Below are 24,809 nucleotides of genomic sequence, written 5' to 3'. Positions count from 1 at the left end.
TGTGATTGATGTACCTTACTGATATCTGGTGGCTGAAGACAGAGGTTTGGGATGGAATGATTCGGTAATGCCTCTGATACCTGACAACTGTTAATCAAAGCCTGTTTCACCATGGACTTGAACTTGGCTTCTGTGATGAAACACATAATGAAGATGATTTATTTTAAATAGAGAAGAAAGGAAATAAACACATAGGGGTTAGGAATTACAGAGCAGTGCCGTGGATATCAGCTTAATTTCTCATTTCTTGAGTCGCTTCTATGAGTACCTGTTTTTCTTTTGGAGCCTGGAGAAATCCAAGGACTGATTCCATGCTTGTGTGAGACATAAAATTGATTTACTGCATCTCCTGTAGTTAAAATTCCTTCAACGACCTTGAGTACAATTACTGGTGGAAAATTAAGTGGTCACAGTGGGTTTGTTTTGATCCAGTTCTGTAACGTAATGGTTAAATGCACTGAATTCCAACCATGTACCATTTATATTCCAGTTTTTGCAAAAGTTGAGTTTAGAAAATTATACAGTGCTGTGTAGGGTCAACTTTTTTTATTCGGGACTTCTCCTATGGCTTTGGGTGATATAACTTGGTAAAATGCCTTTGATAGCTTGTGATTTCTATGTGCTAAAAAGTAGTAAGAGAAGAAAAAATAATTTCTGATGAATTCTATTTCTTCTCATCTTCACACACAGGAGGAATCAGTGCACAAATCAACAAGTAGCAGCAGCATCTCCCCCTCACAAGTGGAAGACCCCTCTCAGGAAGGTACCAGCAGAAAGAGTGAGTTTTAGAGTGCCCGCTTTTACCTAGCTCTGTTGCCTTCTGTTATGTGAACTTTGACACTCTTACAGGAAGCTGAAGCTGAGTGTAAATGGAGTAAATCTGTAAATCTGAACCCTGGAACACGCTGAATAGGTCAAATGTAGTAATTAATGAGTGGAAAGCAGTAGCCTCTAGTAATGTGGATTTCTTTGTGAAACAGGAAACTTCATATTTGAAACTGTTAGGGAATTGTAAAAGAAGTCAGAAGTGTGTATTTCAGCTACATTCATCTCAGAAAGATTTGTTGCTGCAGAAACACATTCTAAACCAATCTAAAAGCCAAATTAAATGTTTTCAGCACCTCTGTGACATCAGTGAATGTACTTGTTTGAAAGATATGTAGTAATGACCAATACGTCTCACAAGCAAAGTACTTACTTGCAAGAGGGGAAAATCTGATCTTTTTGTTTCAGACAGTTATAGTAGGCTTTACTGTACACCAGGAGTTCCAGTTACACTGGAAAGCTTTTGTAATTAAATATGTAACCTGTGCACAGTGGTAAAATAAGTTGTATAAGCCAATATCTTGGCACTCTGAATTTATATGCAGTGATAAATGGTTGTTAGCATGCCTGCATTTGCTGGTCTTACGAGTATTCCTGTTCTTTCAGTCTTGAAAATGTAATCAATGTGACACTTGTATTGAAGAGTATGGAGGTGTAATTTGAGCTCCCAGCAGTAAGAATTCTAGGAAATCAATGACTTTTGCAAGTACTGAGCAATGTTATCCAACACTCTGTCTTATAAGAACTAATTCTTTTACACTGGTTGAATCTTTAGCACCTCCAAAGTTCTTGCCCATATCATCTACACCACAGCCAGAGAGACGGCAGCCACCTCAGAGAAGACACTCCATTGAAAAGGAAACTCCAACCAATGTCAGACAGTTTCTACCACCTTCAAAACAGAGCTCCAGATCACTTGTAAGTGGAGTGGGTGGTAGGAGAGAGAGAAAGAGGCATGCTAAGAGTATAATGAAAATTAAAACTTGGCTTCAGTGTGATTAGAACTTGACTCAAGGAAAACTCCTGAATTCAGAAACAGCCCTGGGCTACTAAAGACGTTTTGAAATCAAGATTTGAACTTTGTGTCTTTCTGATTGATCCAAAATCCCAGGTACAGGTGCCTCGGAAAATATTTGCACTTCGATTAGGACTCTGGATAAAGCCATGTGCCTTGCTTTTATTTCTGAATATGACCAAAACAGGCAAACTTTGCCTTACTGAGTTTCCATTTGAATAGAGACAATTCCAAAGCTCTGGATTTTTTTTTTTTTAATGCTTTTTTTATTATTATTATTTAGTTTTTGGCAGCATTTTAGCTAATGGCTGAATGAATGGAAGGGCTTCTTTTCCTTCTGCCGTAAGAATTTGTGTGGTTAATGTTTATACATGCAAAAGCTCTTTCAGTAATCCAAATCAAGGTTTGTTTATGTTGCTTTGTTGAAGTCACTGAGGCAAAAAACTGTATTACTACTTGAAAAGAAAGTACGGTACAGTTGATCAATTAGCTTTAATTGAGAGCTGTTTTCCAACAGAGTATAAGCAGTAACGGGTATGAAATCTTGGCTCTATTATGCTGACCTACTGACTAGTGCTTTGTAATTTCATGCAGGATATGTTCCTCGTCTCTTTTTCCTACCAGCAGGGTTTTGAAGTACACCCCATGAGGTGCTGGTGAATAGAGAAATCAATAAACACATCTTAGTTCTGAAAGGAAGGGAATATTCACTCACCCCGTATTTTAGAGCAGTGGTATTAGTGGGCTTTGAAGAGTGTTCTTGTTCACTCAAGCAGTGGTGGCTAGGATCTGAACCCATTAGTTGATGATAAACTAGCAAGAAAATAATCTCCATATATTCCCACAACATGCTTCCTCCATTTCAGAAGGTCTGCTGGGCTTTGTTTATTATATCCTTCCACAAGAATGTCGTTTCTCATTCATGGTGAAAGTGATGTAGTAGCATATTGGTAAAGGCAGCACAGGTAGACTTCTGCTGAAATGAACCTGGAGCATAACACATTCCATCAGAATCAGATGGAGGGTTCCTTCAGTATGTGTTTGAAGATGCTCTCATATAAAATGGATCACTGTGAGTGCCTGCTGCACTCAAGGTACAGGCAAACACAGGATTTATTTTCTGATAGGTCCGCAGTCATTGCCATGCACACTGTTGAAAGGGAGGAGGGGAGAAGGCACTGAGGCATTTGCTCCATCGCTTTTTTAATCCTTAGAATTATGGTACATCATTATAATATTGATCTCATGTATCTGAGGGGATCATACAACTGAAGAGTCTTAAATATGAGGCTTTTATTTTGAATAGGGGAAACAAGTTCTCAGCCTTTTTGACCACATATGCATTTTCATATATGTGCCTGTTTCTAAGCATATGCTCACTGACATATGCCTAGAAAAATAATGTATGAAATAAAACTGCTGCCAAAAAATTAATTAAATTATTCAATTCCTGCTAGAAGTATTAAAGAAAGAGGGAGAAAAGACAGTAGGTATGTCAGGGAAGTGTGGGAACACATGAGAAAGATTTTACTAATTTCTTTTCTGTTGGACTTTTTGATTTCCAGATAGCTGTCAGATAGTTGGTTTTGGCTACGGAGTGAGAGAGAAGGAAAATCAGTAGTGAAATGATGTTCCTTGAAAAAGAACCTGGATGCCTGGAGAGTAAATTCTTTGACTTGGCAATAGTGCCCTCTAGGGTGTGACAGACAACACCCATAGTCCTTCGGGTTTTAGTTTTGGTAGGTGGTTTGTGATATGATGGCGATGTCCCAGTTACATATGCTGGCTTCCTCCAGAGCCTTCCCTGAAGGATGCCGGCTTGTGTCGATGGCCATGCTGGGTGCTGCATGTGTAACCTTGCTGTTCCCTCAGTGAACGCTTCGCGTTCCCTGCAGAATATGATTTATTTTTTATTTGACATCACACTTCTTCATCCCTTCCTCCAGGACTGATGGAGTTTCGTTTCTTATCACCCGTTCCTGTGACCGCAGTTTCTCTTCAAGGTGGAAGAGGCCTCATCAGTAAATAGCTCTCCATGCCAGAGCAAGCAGGCAGGAGTTTGCTGCAGTCTCTTAGCAGGATTAGCAAGAAACTGGTCTGTCTTGCATACTAACTATGGTTTTATGAACTGGCATCTCTTCAGACAGGGGGAGTTAGAGCTAAGCAGGTGGGGAAGGGCAACAAACTTGGTAAAAGGCCGACGCTCATCCTTTTGATAGGTTGCCCTGCCGGTGCTCCATGGAAGGCAGGTTTTTGTGGGCCATCCTGGTGGTGTGTGTGCTGCAGCGAGCTGATTTGGTGCCTAATCAGAGATGAAGTCATGTCCTGATATGTACATGTGAATGCTTTTGTAGTTTGTTTGCTTTTTTTTCTTTTTGTTTCTTTTTTTTAATCAACATCATCCTCATTATTTTTCATGACCTAGAGGACCAAAGCTAATGATTTCATTTATACACAGCATTCGCTTCTCTGCTTCCTATCTATCGTTCAGGTTCCTAGGATAAGGAGTTTATTTCCAAGGATGACTTTCAGACCACTTTTTTCAACTATGCAAACAGCTTCTCTGCTCAGCTCTCATCCCGTTGAAGCGGCCATGTGTGGGGTGGCAGGGGCTATGTACTATCTCTGTGAGAGAGCTTTTGCCAGCAGGTGGAAACCCGCAAAGGTTTGCCTCTTTTTGCTGGCTTTGGAAATCACCTTCACCAGCATGTTCCCTCTTCGGGGAGCACTTCCTAAGCTGTAGCAAGAATTAAAGCTTAGGCTGGGACACTGCACCTGATTGACATTGATTTCAGTGTGTGTAGGATATCTGTGTGTCTTCAATCACCTCACGGGGAAAAGAAATCAGTTCTGAAAGGACAGCAAACTAAAAATGCAACATCACAAGATTATCAGTGGGACAGACTTTAAATGTTGCAGCGCATGAAGATCCTGCAGAAAACAAACAAAACAAAACACACAAAAAAAAACACAAAAAAAACCCCAACAGCAAAACTATTGTAATGTCTGGACTATGTTGAAAAGAGTGAGTTTATGTGTTTCTAACAAGATACAGCCAACACCCTGTAGAATGGAAGGGCAGTTGCAATCCGTTTCACTTGAGAACATGCAAATGGTTTTGGTCCTCAGCACAGTTTTATATGAGAACTTAGAGAATAATTCCTAACTATGTACCAGGAAGGGCAAGCCCACTAACAAGAACAAATGATTCCTTTCCCCCTATGTAGAATCAAACGAATAATTGAGTTTTTCTTTTCTTGTCCCAATTAATAAGTGAGAGCACAATCTTCTGCAGGAGAGCTGAGACTCCAAGTGAACTTCTTAGAAACTTTTAGTCTGCAAAATCAGTGAGAGCTTAAAGTGCTTGCTAACCATGAAGTGCAGGATTTAGAGTCCAATATGGCACATGTTCCTATTGCAGCTTACTGGTCTCATCTTTCAATGACAATTTTTACAAGGAATATGTTAGCGTAAAAAAGACAGTCATACGACTGATTGGGTGCATGCATGCCGAGAATGACCTACAAAGCACTTTATTTCACATTATGGATATATAACCCTTAGTACCTGCTTTTCCTGAGTAGAAGTTAAGTTAGACATATACACCTTAAGCTATTACAGTATATAAAATGACTGCACAGTCAAAGCTTTAAGTCAGTTCTCATGAGGATCGTGGAAACTTCAAGATTGAATTTGTATTTTTAAATAAGATTATTTCCTTTAAAAATAAGTATAGTGACTCACCTTGAATGTTAAGATGAGTATTGAGTACAATTCCAGAAAGTCAAGACCATTCGAATTGCATTTTGTCTTTAGTGTGTTCTGTCATATGCAGGCTGCACAGAGAACTGAAGTTCTCTCATTTGCAGCTGCTTGACTTAAGCAGATCATTGCTGAAGTTTGAGTGATAACTCAAAAGCATCATTGCTTAATGAAGCTTAGTCAGTGCTTAGTGTAATTTTAATTAATTTCAGTGCCTTACAGCTAGTGTCGAAACAAAAGATTTTCTCATGTACTTATTTCTATGCCAAAAAGGGGGGAAAAAAAATAAATTCAAGCAGTTTTCTGAAATCAGCATAATATTTATCTTTCATTTAATGTTGCATTAACATTTTGTTGTCCTTGTGTAACCTCTGGAATTAAAACATTAGCATTTAAACATGTGAACATTTTTTTCTATGTTTCCCCTGTTGCCTGCAACTATTTCTACGTGCTGTAGCAGTAATCATTGTTGATTGGTAGGTACAGCAGACACACACTATTCCCCCCGGTAGCTGCTCTGCACCTATAGTAGATCTACAGACTGTCTTCAAAGGAGCAATACTCACTGACATCATCGTCCTATAAATTAACGGAGCGGGCGCACATGAGGGGGAAGGAAGTGCCTCCAAGTAAGAACTGTGTTTCTAAAGGACCTAAAGCTCTGATTGATGAAAAGCATTCAGCCTGCCTCATTCACCCCAGTCAGTTTCTCAGTCTCCCACGATGCAGAACTGAGGTTTTCTGCTGCCATTGTGTGCATCACGCTTTCCCACCCACTTCCTCTCCCATCTCACCCGGCCCGCCGCCGTGCTTTCCCTGTAGCGAGGCAGTTGCTATGGGAAGGACCAGAATGAAGTGCCGATGGCAGCCAGTTAGCCGTGAAGTCTCATAATGAACAGAAGGCATTCTGTTTGGCTGTGCTGTGTTACACCTCAGAGCAAATTGCAGTTGTTTTTGACATAGTTTGTTCTTTGCAGAAAACTAGTGCCCGTACACCCCAAAGGTTTAGCTGGCAAATCTAACAGAGTTAACTCAATTCTAGCCTTTTGTGGGGTGCCTTAAACAGAGTGAAGTTTCTTTGTGTTCCCTTTCTAGATAGGTAAGACAACAGTTTTTACAAATGTGGTGGTTCCTAAATGCTAATGTTTGCCAGGTTTGCCAGGTCTGCTATGTAGAAAGATTTTCTTTTAAACCTAATGGAAAGACAGAACTGAACTCTGGCTTCACGTAAATTGAACGTTCCACAATTAATCTGAACCCTCTCTTCAGTTTATAAATTAGACCTCCAAACTGTCGGCCGTGTCTTTGTATTTGCAGGAAAAATTTCCTTCCTTTATTCAAAGAGCATTGGATGTCATTGTCATTACCACACAGCAGCCCCTCTGGGCTCACTGAAAGGGTTCACTAAGCATAAGGCGATGGGAATTCCCCCAGAGGTTTCTGTCTTTCTGTTGGAGCTGTATAATCAACCACAGGGCTGGATTACAAATTGGGTTGGTGCTTTTATTCTTTGGTACCAAATTCAGGAGTTCTCTACTCAGTATTCTCCATCACGCTGTAATAGAGAACGTACAGAAATTGTGTCGGTGGGAAGTTGTCGGGTCATTCTCTATTTCATTCTTTGCTGTTAGTAATCCAGCACTGGGTAACCAGTTCCCTATCAGAAGGTTACCCTGTAAAGCTTGAATCGATGCTGTTCCTTTCTGGTGGCAGAAAGGAGAGCCTGTCTGCCTGGATTGCTTTAAGTCACATGAACACCAAGATGTGGTACCACTGAATAAAAAATTCTGCTAGTATGGGCTACTACTGACTTTCCTCAGCCATTCTGGGCACCACAGAGTCTCAGAGAAATCATGTGTTCTCTAGAATACTTAAAGTAAAACCGCGTGTTTTAAAAACTACCTTTTTGCTTTCTAATTATAAACCTGAACGTCAATTGATTAAAATCAATCTTTGTAGTGAAAGACAAATGGAGAGAAGGTTTGAAAGGCTTGAGGGGGGAGAATAAACAAAACTCATTGTGGAGGTTGAACATCAGACCATTGAGATCAGAGTTCCACAGTTTCAGATGATTTGAAACTTGTGTGATGCCCACGAATGAGCCAATGCTACTGAAGGGAGCAACTCTTTTTTTCTGGAGTTACTAACCAGGTGGTTGGTTGTCTACGTTGAAATTCAGAAGAAGCAATTTGGCTTTGAAGTAACGTGGATTTTTGGCTTCCAGGAGGAGTTCTGTTACCCGGTGGAGTGCCTGGCTCTGACAGTGGAGGAAGTCATGCACATCCGTCAGGTGCTGGTGAAGGCTGAGCTGGAGAAGTACCAGCAGTATAAAGATGTCTACACTGCTCTCAAGAAAGGAAAGGTATGGCCGAGCCCGGGAACAGCTGTAGTAGCTCATTCATGGATGTCCTCTAGTGTTCAGGAACATAGGATTGGAAGAGAATCATCAAATGTTATCATAGGCAACCACTTAATACTCCAGAATCTGGTACAGATGATTAGGAACAAGAGCACTTACAAGCTAAAAGAGTATCGCTTAATATGTGAAGATAGAGTTCTTTTCAGTGTCCTCTTGGAAGTACGAACCCCAGAGCTGCGCGTAGCATTGCGACACCGGCCTCACTGACAGCAACTGACAAAGTCACTGTTGTGTGGAACTTGTCTAACATGGGAACTTCTGTTCTTTCAGCTCTGCTTTTGCTGTCGGACAAGGAGGTTTTCCTTCTTTACTTGGTCTTACACTTGTCAGTTCTGTAAAAGGTAAGTATTTAATATCTGTTAATAAATAAGTACCGCTGCAGAGTGAAAAATGTGGAGTTGTGACTTTGATCACCCCAAATCCTGCCTAGTGTTGATTGCTATCATTTATCAGTCCAGGTTTAAAAACAAGTGTTATAAGTATGCTAAAACAGATCTTTTGTAAGTGACGTGCTTCCTTGGACTGAAACTCAGACTCTTCAGCAAGGTCTGTTGTGATAGGACAAGGGGAAATGGTTTCAAACTTAAAGAAGGGAGACTTAGGCTGGATATAAGGAAAATGTTTTACAGTGAGGGTGGTCGTGTGACCAACATGGGGACACTCAAGGCTGGGCTGGATGGGGCTCTGAGCAACCTGATGTAGCTGCAGGTGTCCCTGTTCATTGCAGGGCAGTTGGACTGGATGGCCTTTAAGGGTCCCTTCCAACTCTGAGGATTCTCTGATTTTTTATCATAAGTAAAAGGAACATTAATTTGTGCTTTTACAGGAGAGTGAGATGGAATTTATTTGGACTCTCTGGTCAGCAGTTCCATAATCTCTGCTGGCAGGGAAAACATCTCAGGACAATTTACCTTTGGGTTATTTTGGGAGTATGGGTGGGGGAAGGAGAAAGGAATAATTTGCAGGCAAAATGAAAAAAACTTGAGCTAAACATTAGGATGGTAAATCAGGAAGATCTACGGAACCACTGATTTACTGTGTCACTTAGCAAAGGATAGTTCTGTAGAGGAAAAACAGCTATTTCCCCTTTTTTCTCCCTTTTTTCTTTTTGTAGTTGTAGTTCTTGTTTGGCATTCCTTTTCACTTTTGGCTTCATGTTCTGATTAAGTTTTTATATTGATGAAACACTAAAACAGAAATGTTTAGGTAAGAGGTTGGGATATTTATCCCTTATTCTTGATGTCAGTAAGGCATAGCCCAGTTAAATGACTCAGGCTTTCATTTTCTTACACAGGCCTGTATGCTCACAGTGCTGCAAAAAGGTAAGTAAACACATCTCTGGTTCGCCCCTTTCTGAAAAGCCGTCAGCTTTGAAAATGATACTGCATCTTCCTTATATTGCACTTTTCTGTGCTCAACAGATGCGATTGCCATCAAAGCCATATTCCACTCTTCCCATCTTCTCACTGGGACCTTCCACCCTGCAGCGAGGAGAGAGCTTCATGAGGCCAGAGAAGCCCTCCACCAGCCACCATCGATCACTGCGGAGCATTCCCAGGTGAGAAGCAACCCCGGTCACCTGTGTGCATTGGAAATGTCTCTTGGAGTTAAAAACTCCAGTGCCAGGAATGGAGCGAACTGGAGCACAGGAGGCTCCCTCTGAACAGCAGGAGCACTGCTGTGCAGTGCAGCTGACCAAGCACAGGCTGCCCAGAGGCTGTGGGGTCTTCTCCTTGGAGGTCTCCAGAAGCCACCTTGCCATGGGCCCAGCTAGTGCCTCTGCAGTCTTGCTCAGCCAGGTGTCATTTACGGGATAGGAGAAAGCAGAACGGTTTTGACTCCAGTTGCTTTTTGCTGTTTTCTGAAGGCGTCCCAGGGTGCTCTCTGCCATACTGCTACATATTGAGACCGGTCCCGCTGTTTTGCTTTTCAGGTTGGCCTCAAGGTCCAAATCTGTGGATAAGTCACATGAAGAGCTGCAGTTTCCGAAAGAGTTAATGGAGGACTGGAGCACGATGGAGGTGTGTGTGGACTGCAAGAAGTTCATTTCAGAAATCATCAATTCGAGCCGGCGCAGCCTGTCCCTGGCCAACAAGCGAGCCAGGTTAAAAAGGAAGACACAGTCCTTCTACATGTCGTCTCCAGGAACCTCTGACTACCGCCCCTCTGAGAGAACTATCAATGAGATCTGAGCCTTGTGCCTTTTTCTTTGCTTTTGTCTTCATGAGGTCATCGTCCTTAGGAGAGGTCACCAAAACAGGGTTATCCTTCCGTTGCTTCGTTTCTCTAGACCGGCTTGGATCTGCATTCAGTCACAGGGTTTCCTACCGCCATGTTTTCCAGAGATGCAGAAGCTGTGTTTTTATCTGGACAGAACGACATGCAGCAGGTCAGCTGCTCACACTGGGAGAAAATCTACAGTTTGCAGTCGTTGCCTCTTTTGTATGCGTGCATTGAAACGTGAAAGCCTTTTCTTGCTTTCAGTCTTTTATTTTTCTTTAACCATTCTTTGGATCATTTTCTGGAGTTGAGCAAAAATGTGAGCTTAACGGAGAAGCTGTTCTAACAAGGAGTCAGTGCCAGTGCAGTAGCGAGCAGTAAGTCACATTGGCATTACCAAGCTAGTAATGCTCACATCCTGCTTCCAGAGCTCACCAGGCACTGGTGTGAGCGGCTGCGCTCCAGACAGTCCTTGTTTGAACCATTTCTGTTGCTGTGAGGTCAGGGTCCAACATGGGACTGCGGTATATGGGCCCTGCAGCAGGTGTGACAGAGCTGCTCACTGTGGGGCTGCTGCTCTTTGAGGCCTCAGTGCTGCCCTGGGTGTCTCGGGGCAGGTTCCGGGGCTGTGCTGCCTACTTGAATGTATGATGCCAGGTACTGGTGGTAGTGAATTCTGGTGGTAGGCAGAGTTGTGCAGCGGATGGGAAGCGAGAGAGGCTCCTGGTGCTACTGTAGCACCTGTAGCATTGTTCCTTGGGCCGCTCGGGGGACAGGAGGGCAGATGCGTGGCGCGGATCCCACAGTGGCTCTGCTAGCAGCATGCCCACCGACAGCCCCATTTTTGCCGGGGCCGTAAGTTGTCTTTAGGGACCCACGTTCTGCTGAGATTTGGGGCAGCGCTGTCCCAGATTGGAAGCAATCTCTCATTTCCCACCCTTGATTCATTCATTTTCCCTCTTTGCTTTGCCCATAGAAGAACATGAGGCCACTGGGTGACATGTTCCAGCGGCGCTGTACCATTAGCTGACACCACCGCATGCTTTTTTGCACCTTTTTTTTTTTTTAAGTTGAAATACTTTTCTTTTTTAATGCAGGCTTGACCAGTGTTTAGTCTGTAATTTGGGTCTGGATCGTTCTGGTGTTTAAAACTAATGTAGTCAAGTTGTTAATACTTGAAAATCAACTACTGTAACTTTTTCATACATTTTTTAATACCCCGAGGCATATTTAATATCTATATAGCAGTGTATATTGTAAGAGGACATAGCAGAAAAGTTTCAGATCTATTTATTAACATTTCTATGCTAACGATTAATTATGAGCGATACCTCAGGGCTGCATGGCTGGATCTGCCCCGTGGATTCCAGCCATGTGTCCGTCCCAAACGAATCTTGTGCTGGCAGAGCCCAGGCAGGGCCGGCACCACCATCCGCGCGTAGGTTGATTTGAAAAGCACACGAAGAGGCTCCTCACACCTCCGCACAGATTCACCCACCTGTATTTTTCTTTCATTGCCACCTTGGGAAATGAGAGTTTTGCAGACGGAGAGCGGTGGCGCAAGGCAGGCCGTGGGCAGGCAGGTGGGAGGCTGGAGCTGCCCAAAGTCGCTGCTGTGAGAAGGGCCCCTCATCTCGGTCACATCTGCACTTTTGCTCATTCCTGTGCAGGCCTCGCGTTCGCTGCATTGTGCATCAGGAAAGCTAGGCTGGGAGAAACGCACGGACTCTCGCTCTGAATTTCCCCTGCTGTTATGCCCATCATTTTCTCCTGGAAATGCCCCGGCCACGTGCTCTGCTTGCTCCAACTCCACTCCCCCTTGGCACGGCAGGCTGCTCAGGGCCCCGCATGCCCCCTTCCCCTTTCCCAGGGCGCAGGGCAGCAGAGCTGGCAGTACCTGGCAGTCCCCGGGCCTCGGCCCCAGCCCCAGTGCCAGCCCTGGGCACCGCATGGCTTCTGTGGGCCCAGCGCCACGCTGGTATCGGGGTGAAGCTTGTAAATATGTGTAATATATTTATTGACATTTAGGAAGTCCCCATCAGTCCTGCAACGGGAATTAACTTTCTGCAAACTTCGAAAAAAGGAAAAAAAAAAGTCCTATTTATACGCGTGTTGGCTGTTACCTCCATTAGAGTTAATGCTTTCAGCCCCTCCGACAGTCTGCGCTCCGTAGGCATTTTAGAGTGAATCCCTGCTGAAGGCGGGGCAGCACGCTCAGCTCCTCACAGCAGTTTTTAAAACCTCCTTATTTTTGTAGCTTTGTTACGATGCTCCAGGTCTGACCCAACGAACCGGGGGGCCCGTGGAGCTGAATGGCACACAGCTGTGCAGCGCTGGGGCTGGGGCTGCTGTTGTGACGAGCGGGGCTTGGCTGCAGTGCTCCCACGCACTACACCTGACCTTGCAAACGCTCCCGTGACCGTGTCATCCCTGGGGGCGGTTGGTGGGTTTATTTCTCCTTTCCCCATTATTTCCTTTATAGTGGGAAGGGTGGTACCGGGTGAAAATAAAATGCCTTTCCATTACAGCCTTTGTCTGTGCTAATTCTTCGTGGGAGAGCAAACCTCCAAGGTTCTGCCTTCTTGTACTTTACAGTTTTGTGAAGAACAGGCAGCCCTTTCCTCAGGTGAGGGCTTGTTGATGCAAACAGGTGAACGCCATTGGAACAGGGGCTGGGAACCAGGGGGAAAACATGTGATGGCCCCTGAGAACAGCACCCTACTGCTTGTGCTGCCCGGCAACAGGGCAAGTCACAGCCAGTTACTGCTGGTGACTCCCCCTGTGTTATTGCTCACTGAGGCAGCCTGCAGGCCCAGCTGGAATCACGGTGCAGACAGAGGGCAACCACACACCACTGAGCAGCGGCAGTGGCTCCCAGTGAGCTCCGGGAAGCCACAGCCTTGTCTGAGCGCTCCTCAGCACTGAGTAACTGATGGTTTTTCTGCAGATGGCTCTGAACACGCGCAGCCCGTTCTGTATCACAGCAGTACAGCCAGAAGGTTTAACTGAGGCTGATGTTTATTTAAGATAGATAGAGAGTACCATGGCGTACAGAGACACCTCGCAGACTCCTGGCCATCACAGTTCTACTATCTAAGGAGATGTAAACGGTAATGGTGCCCCCGAATGCTCTACTCGCGGACTTCAGTCAAAGGTATATAAGGACAAGGCATGAAATCCCAAAAGATTTTTGCCCCAAAAGGTGAACTCCCATCAGTGATGGGACAGAAGCATGAAGCAGCGTGCTTCAGAACCAGCTCTGCAAAGCAGGGCTGAACCCACAGCTGCCAGCCCAGCAGAGCCCATGGACAGGACTCATGTGGTCAGGGCAGAAGTGGAAGCTCTGTGTGCAAACCTTAATGAGCAGATAGCAGAAGAGTAAAACTCTCCAGAGAAAATAATGAATCGCTTCATCTGCTACCCACCAAATCCCACCTGTACACTGCCAACACGAGCAGTCACAGGGAGAACCAGCCCAGGGCTGCAGGAGCATCGCGCACCCCAAAGATGATGTGAGGCAGCAGCGCCCTCACAGCTGCAGAGGCAGCCAGGAGCTAGCACTGACCCCTGGGGGAAAGTGGTCTCCTTCGTCCCTGAAGGGGCTGCCCTCTCCCTTTCAGCTCAGAGCCCTATAAGACAAGGTGCTGACCTGCGCCAAGGGGAGGCAACAGAGAAGGGAACAGCAAGCACTTGGCTGTCTAGATCATGCAGCATGAAATGTGGAGAGAAAGCAGCCTCAAACCTACAGCAGGGAAAGGAAACAGAAAGGAGATGCTGCTACACCAGAGGGTAAGGATTTGATCTGGAAGAAGGAAACAAAGGGTGAGGAAAGAAATTGATCAAACTGATGGACAGCTGGTACTGATCCAAAAAGCACAGCAGCCAAGTTTGGCTCTGGGGACAGCAAAGGTGTTTGCAGTGACTCTTCTGGGATGGCAGCTCATGCTGGGAACTGCCATACACACATTGTTTGTGTTTAAGACAACACTGAGCACATCTGGTGTGAGAAGCAGCTTTAGACCACTCTTCCTCTGAGCTAAATCGATACATGAACCTCACAAAAAACTCTGTTGCCTCACAATTGAGGCTTCATCATCTCCCAGGAGCGCTATGGGAATGCTGCAGATCAGGTTTCCACACGCACACACACACACTCTTACTCATCTCCCCTTCTGCTCAGAACTCTGCCATCCCTGCACTGCCCTTCCTGCCAGAGGTCACAGGGTGCTGGGGCAGCGCCTGCAGCTCTTACACAGGAAGCAGCACCACTCCCTCAAGAAGTGCCACAGCAACGATGAGCACCAAAGCCACCCACAGCGCGTGGCAGGAAGGAGCCGCTACCAGGTCAGGGTCTAAAGTTCTCTGCCCAGCTGAGAAAGGCTTTACGTCCATAGAAGAAGAGCAAGGCAAACATTAGCTACTCAAATAACTGCTAATAATGTAAATCAAGTTTATTTATTAGAACCGTGTTATTTACTTAGACTATACTTACATCCAAATTAACGTTCACTTTGAAGCTAAACAGAATTACCAGCTCCGAGATTTCCCTTAAGCTACACAGACATTTTAAATTACCAGATCCAAACAGTGACCAGCATTTCACTTTTTTTAAAGAAGCTCCCCATGCTCCCACAGCTCCACGAACACATGCCTGCCACCTGAGCAAGTAAACAACTGTGCAACACGTATCTATCATCTCAGTTTGTGTGTACACCAAGAAATAACGTCAAACCCCCCAGCAGAGGGCTATCTAACAAACACCAGCTACACCTGGACCAAATAAGAAAGCCTTGTGAACCTCAGACAAAAGCTGGAACTGTTAGCAATAAGTATCTCTGCATACTTTCCAAGAGGCCATTGCCACAATTAATGCAGTATTTTTGCGGACAATCGGGAAGCATTTAAAGCATTTAAAACGTTTCTAAAAACATTTGTACCCACGTGGCAAAGTGTTGACAAAATGCACTGCAGCAGAAGTCAGTTGTTTGTAGAAAGCATTGGAAAAGGAGAGCCCAGCTGTTGTTCTTGCGCTCTGTTCCTCCCCATCGGAGTACAAAATCACGTGCTGATGAAGCACTATCCCGTCTTGGATTTCAACCTTCTCATGTGAGCTCTTCGTTTCTTGCAGCCAGCTCTTCCTCAGCTAAGAGATAGCAGGAAGAACAAGAAGCAGAGAACAGCAGAGCCTCTTTGTTCCAGTAGCCTGCAAGCACCCTCTTACAGATAAATAACCCAAGTATTCCGCAGCCCCTCCCGCTCCTGTTCTGCTACTGAGGGGAGGAACTCGGGAAAGTTAATAAATATGAAAATAAATTATACCCTTCTCCCCACAAAATAAGAAAAAAAAAGACAAAGAAAAAGCCTGTTTAGGCGGGTAACATCAATAGAAACTCTCTTTGGATATCAACACCTAAGAGGGAAAGCATCCGTGTGTCGTGTTCAGACATCACATTAAGCAACATAACAAGAGTCAGCGCAACACAAGTTTCAGCTGTTGGGGATGATTCTCTAGATAGGCGTTTTTAATTCTACAGTACCGTGCTCTGTTTCACGCAGTTCCCTTTAAATGGTTTTAAGAGTACAAAATAGACAAAATTTAAGGCTCTCAGCCCTTCACAGAACTAATGCTCATTTGGAGAACCCTCAGTAAACACGTGAGTTCTTTTTAAGTATGAAAAAGATGGTATAAAATACAACAGACTCTCAATCTTTGTCACAAAAGGCACATTTAGGCTGATTTAAATGTGCTGAATGTTTTGTTTCCGGTGTTGAAAAGGAATAGTTTAAGTGAAAAGAGCATCCGCGGGAGGTCAGTTTAATCTGCAGTAGGCGAAGGGAGCTGCTCTGGAGATGAAAGATGAGGTTACTTTCCCGCTGTTCCAATATGCTTATAAATATACAAAACCTACGCAGATGAGCCTTGGAAGGGCCATCGAGACAGCAGTCAGCAGAATGAAATGTTTCAATCAGTTACTCGCTGTGTTTTTGGCTTCTATTTCTCTGTGGATGCTGCTGCCATGGCTGGTTTAATGCCCTCCCTTGTTGATTTCAGCTCCTCCAGTTCTGTGTTCAGTTTGCTGATCACCCACTCCAGGGCATCCCGGCCCTGCCAAGGAAATAGCAGAGTTCAGCATCAGAACAAATACGGTACCACTGCTCGTGTTTCTCTATAGTTTTTCCTCTGTCAGACATAAGACTTGTTTTAAAATTCCCCATCCTCCATGGTTTGAAATGGGATTCCATTGATTATTTCTCATCTTACTGAAACTTTACTACAAAGGCATTTGCGTAACCCGTATGCAGTAGGTAAATGCAGTACTGGTGTGAGCTCACAGCAGCGCACCTATGCAAAAAGCCTCACTCAGCAGTTCAGTTCCTGTGTGTAAGAGAACTGCTATTTCTACTGTCTGCCGCTCCCACCACCTTAAGAAGACCAGTGAATTTAGAGGAAGAGCCCACATATTGTTCTCACGCTCATTAATAGAGCTGTATACAGACAATTGTTGAGAAGATCCAGGACAAAGAAAGACAGTCTTCAAGCGCTCACCGAAATAGCAACAAATTGATTTTGAGCTAAAATTCAAAGAGATGGCCTTGCACTGAGTTCCACTAAGCAGTATAAAAGCAAGCTGATGGAGAGACTGCAGCTGCATCTTTTCTACCAAGGGATATTCAGCTCTCAGAAGGAGCAGGTCGTACCTCAAAGCCTGGCACTGACAGCCTGTGTTTCAGTAGAAGCAATGCAATTCAGCAAAATAAGCTGAATTTTTTTGCTTAAAGACCCCGCAGCAGCTGCACCTCAAGATATGCGTGCAGCCACACAGTGAAGAAAACAGAGAAGCACCTCAGCCAAGCTGAGCACTGGGCTAACGTGGCAGGGTTTTGGTATCGGGGGCTGCAGGGATGGCCTCTGAGCAGGGCCCAGCAGCTGCCCTATGTCAGAGTAGAGCCAGCTCCAGCTGCCACAAAAGGGACCTGCTGTTGGCCAGAGTTCAGACATGAGCAACACTGACTTGCTTTTATTTTCTCACTGCTCTTGTCTATTATTGTCTATGTATATTATTGTCCATCACCCCTTCTTCCTTTGAGGTGTGACAGAATGGAATGGTGGAGTTCAGCAGCACATCTTGGTGAAACCACCACGCTCAGTCCAGGTGGAAGATCTTGAAGTTCCACAGTCTCACAAGGACAGCTTTTGCCAAATCTGGGATCAGCCCAAGAAAACATGAAGGCTTTGTTTTTTTTTTCCTAAAGAGAAGTCAAGACACCTTTATCATTCTTACCCAACTAAGAGTAGGGAGTAGAAAGTGTAGAAAGCAGCAACTGCGTGCCACATGGCACCCTCCTCAAGTCTAGTCTGAAGCAAAGGCTCTAAGCCCAAAGAGCCTTTCAGAGTGCAAGTGTCAGTGCTCCAGGCTCCTGCTGGGACTGAGGAAAAGGGGTGAGCCTCCTCTCCCCTCACAGAGCTTTACTCTCAACTCTGATATACTGTTTTTACTGCATGCAGGATAGGTGATACAGTGAACAAAAAGTAATGTGCCCAGAGCCTATTTCTTGTGTCCCTTCCAAACTACTAAGTATGAATGAGGATCTGCACAAATAACCTTGAGAACCTCCCAGAAAAGAAAAAGTCAAAAAAAAAGCCCATTCTTGTGAAAATGCTTTGTGAGGTTAGAGATGTTATCCTGGAATAGTACTGAAAGCCCAGATTCAAGGTGCAAGATCTAACACGTTAAATGAAATATAGTTTTACTACGAATAAGAGTATGTTTGTCTCAGGAGTCTCATCAAGCTGAGTCAAAGGCTGACTCTGGTTTTCTTTGGGTTTTTCCTATCATGGGGTCTAACAGAATAAACGCAAAGTCCTTACGCAGAGAAAAGCCACCCAGTTACCAAAACAAAGTGTTCAACCCTTGGCCAGAGCTTTGAGTTGCCCAGTTGTTCAAGTACGGCTTGCTGGAAAAATTCCTTAGAAGAGTATGAATTATTTTGTGAGCTTTTCTGCTCATGCACCAAACCAGCCGTATCCCAGCAGGTGATTACTTGAACCATTTCTATACCCTGTAAAAGAGCTGGAAACACCAGCAAAGCAGGTGTAGCAACACCCGGACAAGAGCAGGCTACTGTGCAGCAACAAGTTGTAACTAGCCATGAAGGAGCTGAGCCCAGCGCTTCTCAAGGAACAAAGCTGGGGAGGACGGAAGGGATCACCTTCCAGCAAGCATATGTTGGGTATTTAGAAGCCAGGCTAAAACATCCTCTCTTAGATGACACGCTGGCACAGAGAACCCACTAAGACAGTGATGACTTACATTTATGTCATCAGGCAAAGAAAGCATGTCAGAAAGTCAAACAGCTTTGATGTAGATAGAAAATGCTCAGTAAAAAAATTCTGAGGTTCTTCTCAAGCCCTGATGACGAACCACCCCAGTCATGTCAATAAATACATTAACTAAACCGCTAAGTCAAAATCAAGTGTTCAACTAGAGTACTGAGATATTTCCTTCAGCTTTTAAAACTATCTAGGTCTGTATATTCTTCCTATGCTACATGCTATAACTCGCAGCTGAGAATAAACTTGTGATATCGTCAAGGAAGACTTCAGAAGGATTCTATGTAGGAAATGAAATTACAAATCTTAACAAGACATAAAGCCTCCAAGCATTGTAGAGCTACCCAGTTTAAAATAAAAGCTAAGAAATCTGACAGAGGATTGTTCTATAAAGTTTCATACTGTACAACAATATTTGTAATAAGTAGCTCATTAAGCAAGCACGTTCATAACCAAGCATGCATACTCGTTTTCATTGCGTGTGTTAGCAGTGTGATGGGTTCAGTAGACCAGATGCTATGGGTGCAGATTTGTTGGTATAGCTTAAGTGACTGATAAACGCTGAGCCTCTGTGGTTGATGTTTTCTAGAGAAACAGCCATAAAAGCTTAGTGGAATGAGAACACAAAAGCAAGCATTCATTGCATACACTGATCTCAAAGGAAGCAGTACAAAAAATCCTTATGTTGTTAACAAAGGGAAGCAACGGAACGGATTAAAAAAAAGGGGGGATGGGGGAGGAGGGGAATTTTATTAGTTGAAATAGAACCCAATACAGGAATGACAGAGATGGGCTTCACTGGCTAGTGGAAGGAAAACCATCCACAGAGGCATTAGAAGCAACTATACTCTGTTCTCCCAGCCTTGAAGTCAGCTTTTGTCATGGTCACATAGCTGAGGGGACACATCACTACCAAAAAGAAAACAACTAACAAAAGCAATGAAAACCACCACGGGAATCTGGTATTCCGCCAGCTTCAAACTTTGTACAGATTTCCATGGAAACTGGCAGAAGGGCAACGATATTCCTGAGACATAAGAAAAGCAAATCCAATTTCGCTATGTAAAAGATTACCCTCGCTAGGCAATCTGTTTTAAGAAATCAATGTTAGCAATTTCTGTTTCATTTTTGTGATGCCAATTCCGGTCACTGGACGATGCGTTAATTCCCTCGGGTACCTGTTTTGCACACTGAAATCACAGGGAGCGAGACCCAAACCAGTGTCTGGTAGAAGAGCTCCCTGCCGTGCCTAGCTAGCTGCAGCAGTGCTTCCACTTGCAGCTGGAGCACAAGCTGTGGCTGCAGCAGGTTTGCTGCCCGAGGGCACGGGCTAACTAACTCATCTATATCCGACCTACTCCATAACGAACACGTTTGCCATTCCTGTACATAACGTATACAAAAACATACATGCAGGTTAATTCAGGACATGGACATCACAACAACTCATGCACACATTTGCTAGAGAGCTGAAACGCTGTACCAAGAAGAAGAATGCTGGCATTACCACTAGTTAGTACAAACTGTAGGTGTGGAGAACTGCTAGCTTAGAGCGCTTTCAGAATTTTGAATTATCCACTCAATAGCATCCCACCCCTGGAGCAACACAGAAAACATTCACAACATGTGGCGAAAGATTTGTTCGTTATCAGTGCAACAGTAACACATTGCCTACCTCATCCCCCATCTCAACCTAAGAGCAGCATCTCAACACTCGTCTCTGCACTTCCCTTTTTTCTTAAGAACTACAATACAGTTTTCAGCATCTGTCATGAAGCTGTAGAAGGCTGCTAAGGGTACAGAAGTGTAGCACTGCATGCTAGAAGAGCCAGTGATAGCAGGCTGTGTTACTAGGTAGCAATGACAGGGCTGCGACTAATGAGTCCTGCTGAGGCTCTAAAGAGACTCCTCAGTGAAACAGGCAGGACAAGATGATCTTTTTCATTTGTAAGAAGCTTGTGAGCCAGTGTGTTATCTGAAAATGGCAGAACAGAAGAACCTCCACCAAGGAAATTAAGCTCGCACCCAGGTGGCACACAAATACATAACATTAAATACTCCTTCTCTCAATACAGGAGCAGATTTGACAGATGCCATGAGAGGAGTGCTTTTAAGCAAGCCCAGTTGATGTGGTCACTCCAACTAGGTAGTGCTGTGTTACCTCTGAGTCAAACTGAAGTGCTGTTGTGAGCCGGGGTCTGGACTACTGTTCCAGGAATGGAACAAATGCCCACACACACTTATGAGGAAACTGAACTGGAAGAGGATTGTAATTTAACCAAAACACACTTCATTTATGACTTACAAACACAGAGTACTCAGTGTTACTCGTTGGTGTATCTATCACTCCTTTCTCATGCCCCCATTTCTCACCTGTTTTCCTCTCACTTTTATAGAAGCACACAGAAGGGGTTTCCCTTCCCTGACCTAGTTAGTTCACGACTTCAGTCATGCTGGGTTACACTGCCTTCATCAAGCAGCATCTCTCCGAGGGGCAAAGGGCCGGCCAAAGCACAGGATCTTTGGACTAACAGAAGTTGCCTGGGCCAAGCTCTCAGTGTGCCGAGTCTCTCCCAGCAATGCAGAGCATATGCTCACATTTCTGTGGCACTCATCCTGCTGTTATGCAGCAATGCCTATATGTCTCCATCAACTCCACTTCTTTCCCACCTCCCAACCTCCCCCAAAGAAGAAGCACAGAACAAACTGGTTGGAAATAAGCACCCTTGAAACTCTGCTTGTGCTGAAGTTCAGCTCTGTGGCTGCAAGCCAAATAGAAAAGGCAAGCACGAGACAGAGGAGTGGGTGTAGTGTTACCTACAAAGGCCTCAGCAGACACAGTATTATTTTCAGCCAAAGGCAAAGAGACAGCTTAATAATATATAGGAACTGGAGCAACTCACAAAGAAGCCCAGAAAATATGCTGGCATCAACTGCTAAACCCAGATTAAAAAGGCTGAAAAGGAAGCAACATCCATCCACTACTAGCACTGACTCCAGTAAATGGGTGGCTAGTGTGTTTGTGTTTGAAAAACCAAGACAAAACAAAGTTAATAATGTGTGTCTGGGATGTGTAGCTGTAGCATGCACATATAGAGGTTGGGTTGTGATGTTCCAGGTGGAGAACAAAGATCTAGGAGTGAAACCTTCTCATCCTTTGATAACTCATATTCTACTGCCTCAGGTCCTAGGAACAGTCAGTTGGAATTCTGTGCACAAAGTTTAAGGAAATTAAATACAGTACTCAGCACACATGCTTGACAACTACTATTTTAACAAAAGGAAAGGTGTGGGTGGAGACAGCGAGAAAAAACTGAAGAATACGTACCTTTCTGGCATTAGAAGATATTGTGTTTGCCATTAAGCTTTCCAAGTAACTGCTCAAACTAATGCCTTTGACAGTAATAATTGCTTCTTGAGTTAGCACAGTTCTGTAAGAGAATAAAGAAAAGTTAATACTTACACTGAATTTGCCTAACATTTTTTCTCCTAGACATAAAAAAGCATACAAATATCCTTCCTTACTTGTCAGGGTTTTCAGGATGAGGTGTGTAAACCAGTCTCTCATCAACAGACACCAAGTTTGTAAGGGTAATCTTAAAGAGAAAAAAAGATGTGAAATTCTCATGTCCCATCTTTCACTTTTGTCTTACTGACAGCACTGTTCACTAGCAGAGCACTCCAATTAAAGGCAAAGCAGCAGATGCTGAGTATAAAACCCAGAACAGTCAATAAAAAGACCTATAAAGGGTGATGCTTATTGTCCTATCATAGATTTAATTGTATTTAATCCTATTTGCAGTAAACCACACAGCTTTCCATTTGCTCTCTTTTAAATGTCAAACCATATCTGATTTATGGCATGGCGTTCAGAAAGGCTCTTTAAGACCAAGACCACTATGACATTATTTTGAGTGTACCAATGACTAATAGAGAGGAAAGCAAACACCTCTCATACAAAGTCAAGGCTCTCTCCCATACAGACAACTCTACTTCAGATCTCAGCTGCAAGTTCCCAAGATAGCAAAACCCAGCATAATACTTCATTTACACTCGTGAAATAAAAAGGCATTTCACACTAAACCTTCTGTTGCAAACAGTGGTTTTAAGCAGAACGCATTATTTTCTTTAAAGCTGAAATGTCACGTGCATCCTGAGAAACAGTCTCATATTAAGAGGATCACAAATCCTTGATCCCAAAGCATTCCTGGGAAAAAGGGAAGAGAAAAAAGCACCTGGAAACTGCCTCCTGTTGAAAGATGGAAACTCATTGCCACATTGTTAAGAGAGACAAAATATCTAATCTCAATCACTAATTACCAGAAGCTTCTTAAGCTGGCACTCACATTAGTTGAGCAAAGCTCCATCTTTTTTTCCACTGGATCTACCACAGAATGTTCCTCAATGTAAGTCAGAGTTCTACTTGTTCCTAAAATCTGAAAGTCAAGGAAGGCAAGAAGTTAACAAAGAATGTAACAGTTAAGTACAATTCACAAACACAAAACAGTTCTCTGTGGCAAGACTACAGGGTGCCATGTTGCATCAGCGATACAGAGTGACACAGACCAGCTCAGAAGGCATGCACAGACAGTGCACCACAATGGATTACAGCTTACGTGATATTTGTGGATGATATTCCCAATAAATCAAGTTTTTACGTGGAATTTAGTGCCGGTTCAGGTGATGACACAGAAATGCATCACCCCCCCGATAAACCATACCGCTTTTACAATACTTGGCAATCCCCACTCTGTGCTGAGGAGACGGTGGCTGTGCAGCCTCCCCCGGTTGTCAAGGCTCCTGTCGAGGACATCTACTCCTACTACGCATGGGTTCATTGGGTTGGGGTACTTCCTCATAGCAGCTTTGATCACTGTATCCCAGGGGTGCCTGGAGAAAGAAAAAGAGACAATATTTATAACTAGTTTGGATTTAGTTACAAGCATTCGGGAACCCTAAATTAGGGCTCCAGCTTTCTAAGCACGGCATGTGCTGTAACAACTTTGCAAGCTTCCATGTATCCCTTTAGAATTAGGTGATGCTCGGAAAGACCATAAGGAAGTGTTAGTACACAAACAGGAAAACAACATATATCCCTTTACAGAGAGGAAAGGAAGGAATGATTAACCCATGACTAACAGAAGTAAGGGCAAAGGGCGACAGTCACAAACTGCTCCATGTGACGTTCCAATTAGCTGTATAAAAAACATCGCGTCAGGGTGGATGACCACAGAGCGCTGAATCTCCATCCACCTCCGAACTCAGCTGACAAAGAAACCCCACAGTTAAGCGAGCCCTGCTCTGAGTGGGAAGCTGGACTAGATGGTCGCCTGAAATCCATTCTGATTTTAATTCTTCTGTAATTAGAAGCGCACCAAATAAAAGAGAAGTTACCGTTTTGGAGCTGAATTTGATGTAATTATAAACTGGGAGAGGGTCCATTTAGAGTAGATATTAGGAAGAAATTCTTTACTGTGTGGGCAGTGAGACGCATTGAAGGCCAGGCTGGAAGGGCTGTGAGCAGCCTGTCCTAGCGGGAGGTGTCCTGCCTATAGCAGAGGGCTGGAACTAGGCGACCTTAAAGGTCCCTCCGGACCCAAACCTTTCTATGATTCTATGATCAGCTCTGCTTCCTTAAGCCCGTGCCTTCTCTATTTCCAGCAGCTCGTTAGCACGCGTTACAGTTACGGGCACTTCTCAATACGGCACTGTTTCTATTTAAAAAGTTAAAAGAGCATCAAGCTCCGGTAACCGCGAAGCCCCGTGACGGCAGCAGCCCCGCTCCGGCAGGGCAGGCACTTCGTATCTCCTTGTACCTCGTATATCTCCTGACGTAACGAGCGCTCGGGCTCCGGCGCAGACACCCGGTGGACGCCATCCGGCGCGCAGGACGCCTCCACAGCCGCCGCCTGCCGCCTCGGCTCACTAACAGCGGGGTAACCACGGCCGCGCTCCCTCCCTCCCCTCCTTCCCCCACCGTTAACCACCCGCTGCCCGCCCCCTACCCGAAGACGTGCTCCGAGCTCCAGATTTTCATGGCCGCGGCCGCTGGCGGTGTCTCCTCAGGCGGGAGGACGCGCCGCGAGCCCCGCGCCCGCAGCACGCGCCGGCCGGCGAGCGGGAGGGCGGAGCCGCGCCGCGGTGCGTCACGCGATGACGTCACCGGCCGGCCGGGCGCTCCCTCACGCGCGGCTCGTCTTCCGCTCTTGGCCCCGCCCCTCGCCCGTCGCTACCGG

The 24,809-nt window shown here is 44.6% G+C and overlaps 2 protein-coding genes across 5 annotated transcripts in view; one reads left to right on the top strand and one right to left on the bottom strand.

Annotated features, from left to right (window-relative positions):
- The window catches only part of SPIRE1 (spire type actin nucleation factor 1), a 121,399-nt gene extending 108,631 nt beyond the window's left edge, over positions 1-12,768 (top strand). For both annotated transcript variants that reach the window (XM_072327334.1, XM_072327333.1), the window contains 7 exons: positions 691-778; positions 1,601-1,743; positions 7,827-7,964; positions 8,292-8,362; positions 9,316-9,343; positions 9,443-9,579; positions 9,955-12,768. In XM_072327334.1, the coding sequence (XP_072183435.1) occupies positions 691-778; positions 1,601-1,743; positions 7,827-7,964; positions 8,292-8,362; positions 9,316-9,343; positions 9,443-9,579; positions 9,955-10,213 (864 nt within the window). In that variant the 3' untranslated portion in view covers positions 10,214-12,768. The remainder of the gene's footprint in view (positions 1-690; positions 779-1,600; positions 1,744-7,826; positions 7,965-8,291; positions 8,363-9,315; positions 9,344-9,442; positions 9,580-9,954) is intronic.
- A 1,901-nt stretch (positions 12,769-14,669) lies between these two features.
- On the bottom strand, positions 14,670-24,756 carry PRELID3A (PRELI domain containing 3A). 3 transcript variants are annotated; one of them, XR_011902734.1, is made up of 7 exons: positions 24,579-24,751; positions 23,295-23,463; positions 22,920-23,009; positions 22,099-22,169; positions 21,902-22,004; positions 20,057-20,169; positions 14,673-16,347 (listed from the first exon to the last, which is right to left on the bottom strand). XR_011902734.1 is itself a non-coding variant. In XM_072327335.1 (7 exons), the coding sequence occupies exons 1-6, from the start codon at positions 24,608-24,610 to the stop codon at positions 20,116-20,118; spliced, it is 519 nt and encodes a 172-aa protein (XP_072183436.1). In that variant the 5' UTR covers positions 24,611-24,751; the 3' UTR covers positions 14,673-16,347; positions 20,081-20,115. The 3 variants fall into 3 exon arrangements, 2 of the variants coding, with proteins under 2 accessions (XP_072183437.1, XP_072183436.1); XM_072327335.1 differs by having other exon boundaries at positions 20,081-20,169; XM_072327336.1 differs by lacking the exon at positions 20,057-20,169 and having other exon boundaries at positions 14,670-16,347; positions 24,579-24,756.
- Positions 24,757-24,809: the final 53 nt, after the last annotated feature.

This window comes from Excalfactoria chinensis, chromosome 2 (genome assembly GCF_039878825.1).
Source record: "Excalfactoria chinensis isolate bCotChi1 chromosome 2, bCotChi1.hap2, whole genome shotgun sequence".
NCBI classification, from domain to species: Eukaryota; Metazoa; Chordata; class Aves; order Galliformes; family Phasianidae; genus Excalfactoria; species Excalfactoria chinensis.
The sequence above is the reverse complement of the archived record's forward strand: the minus strand, read 5'-3'. Positions and strand labels throughout refer to the sequence as shown.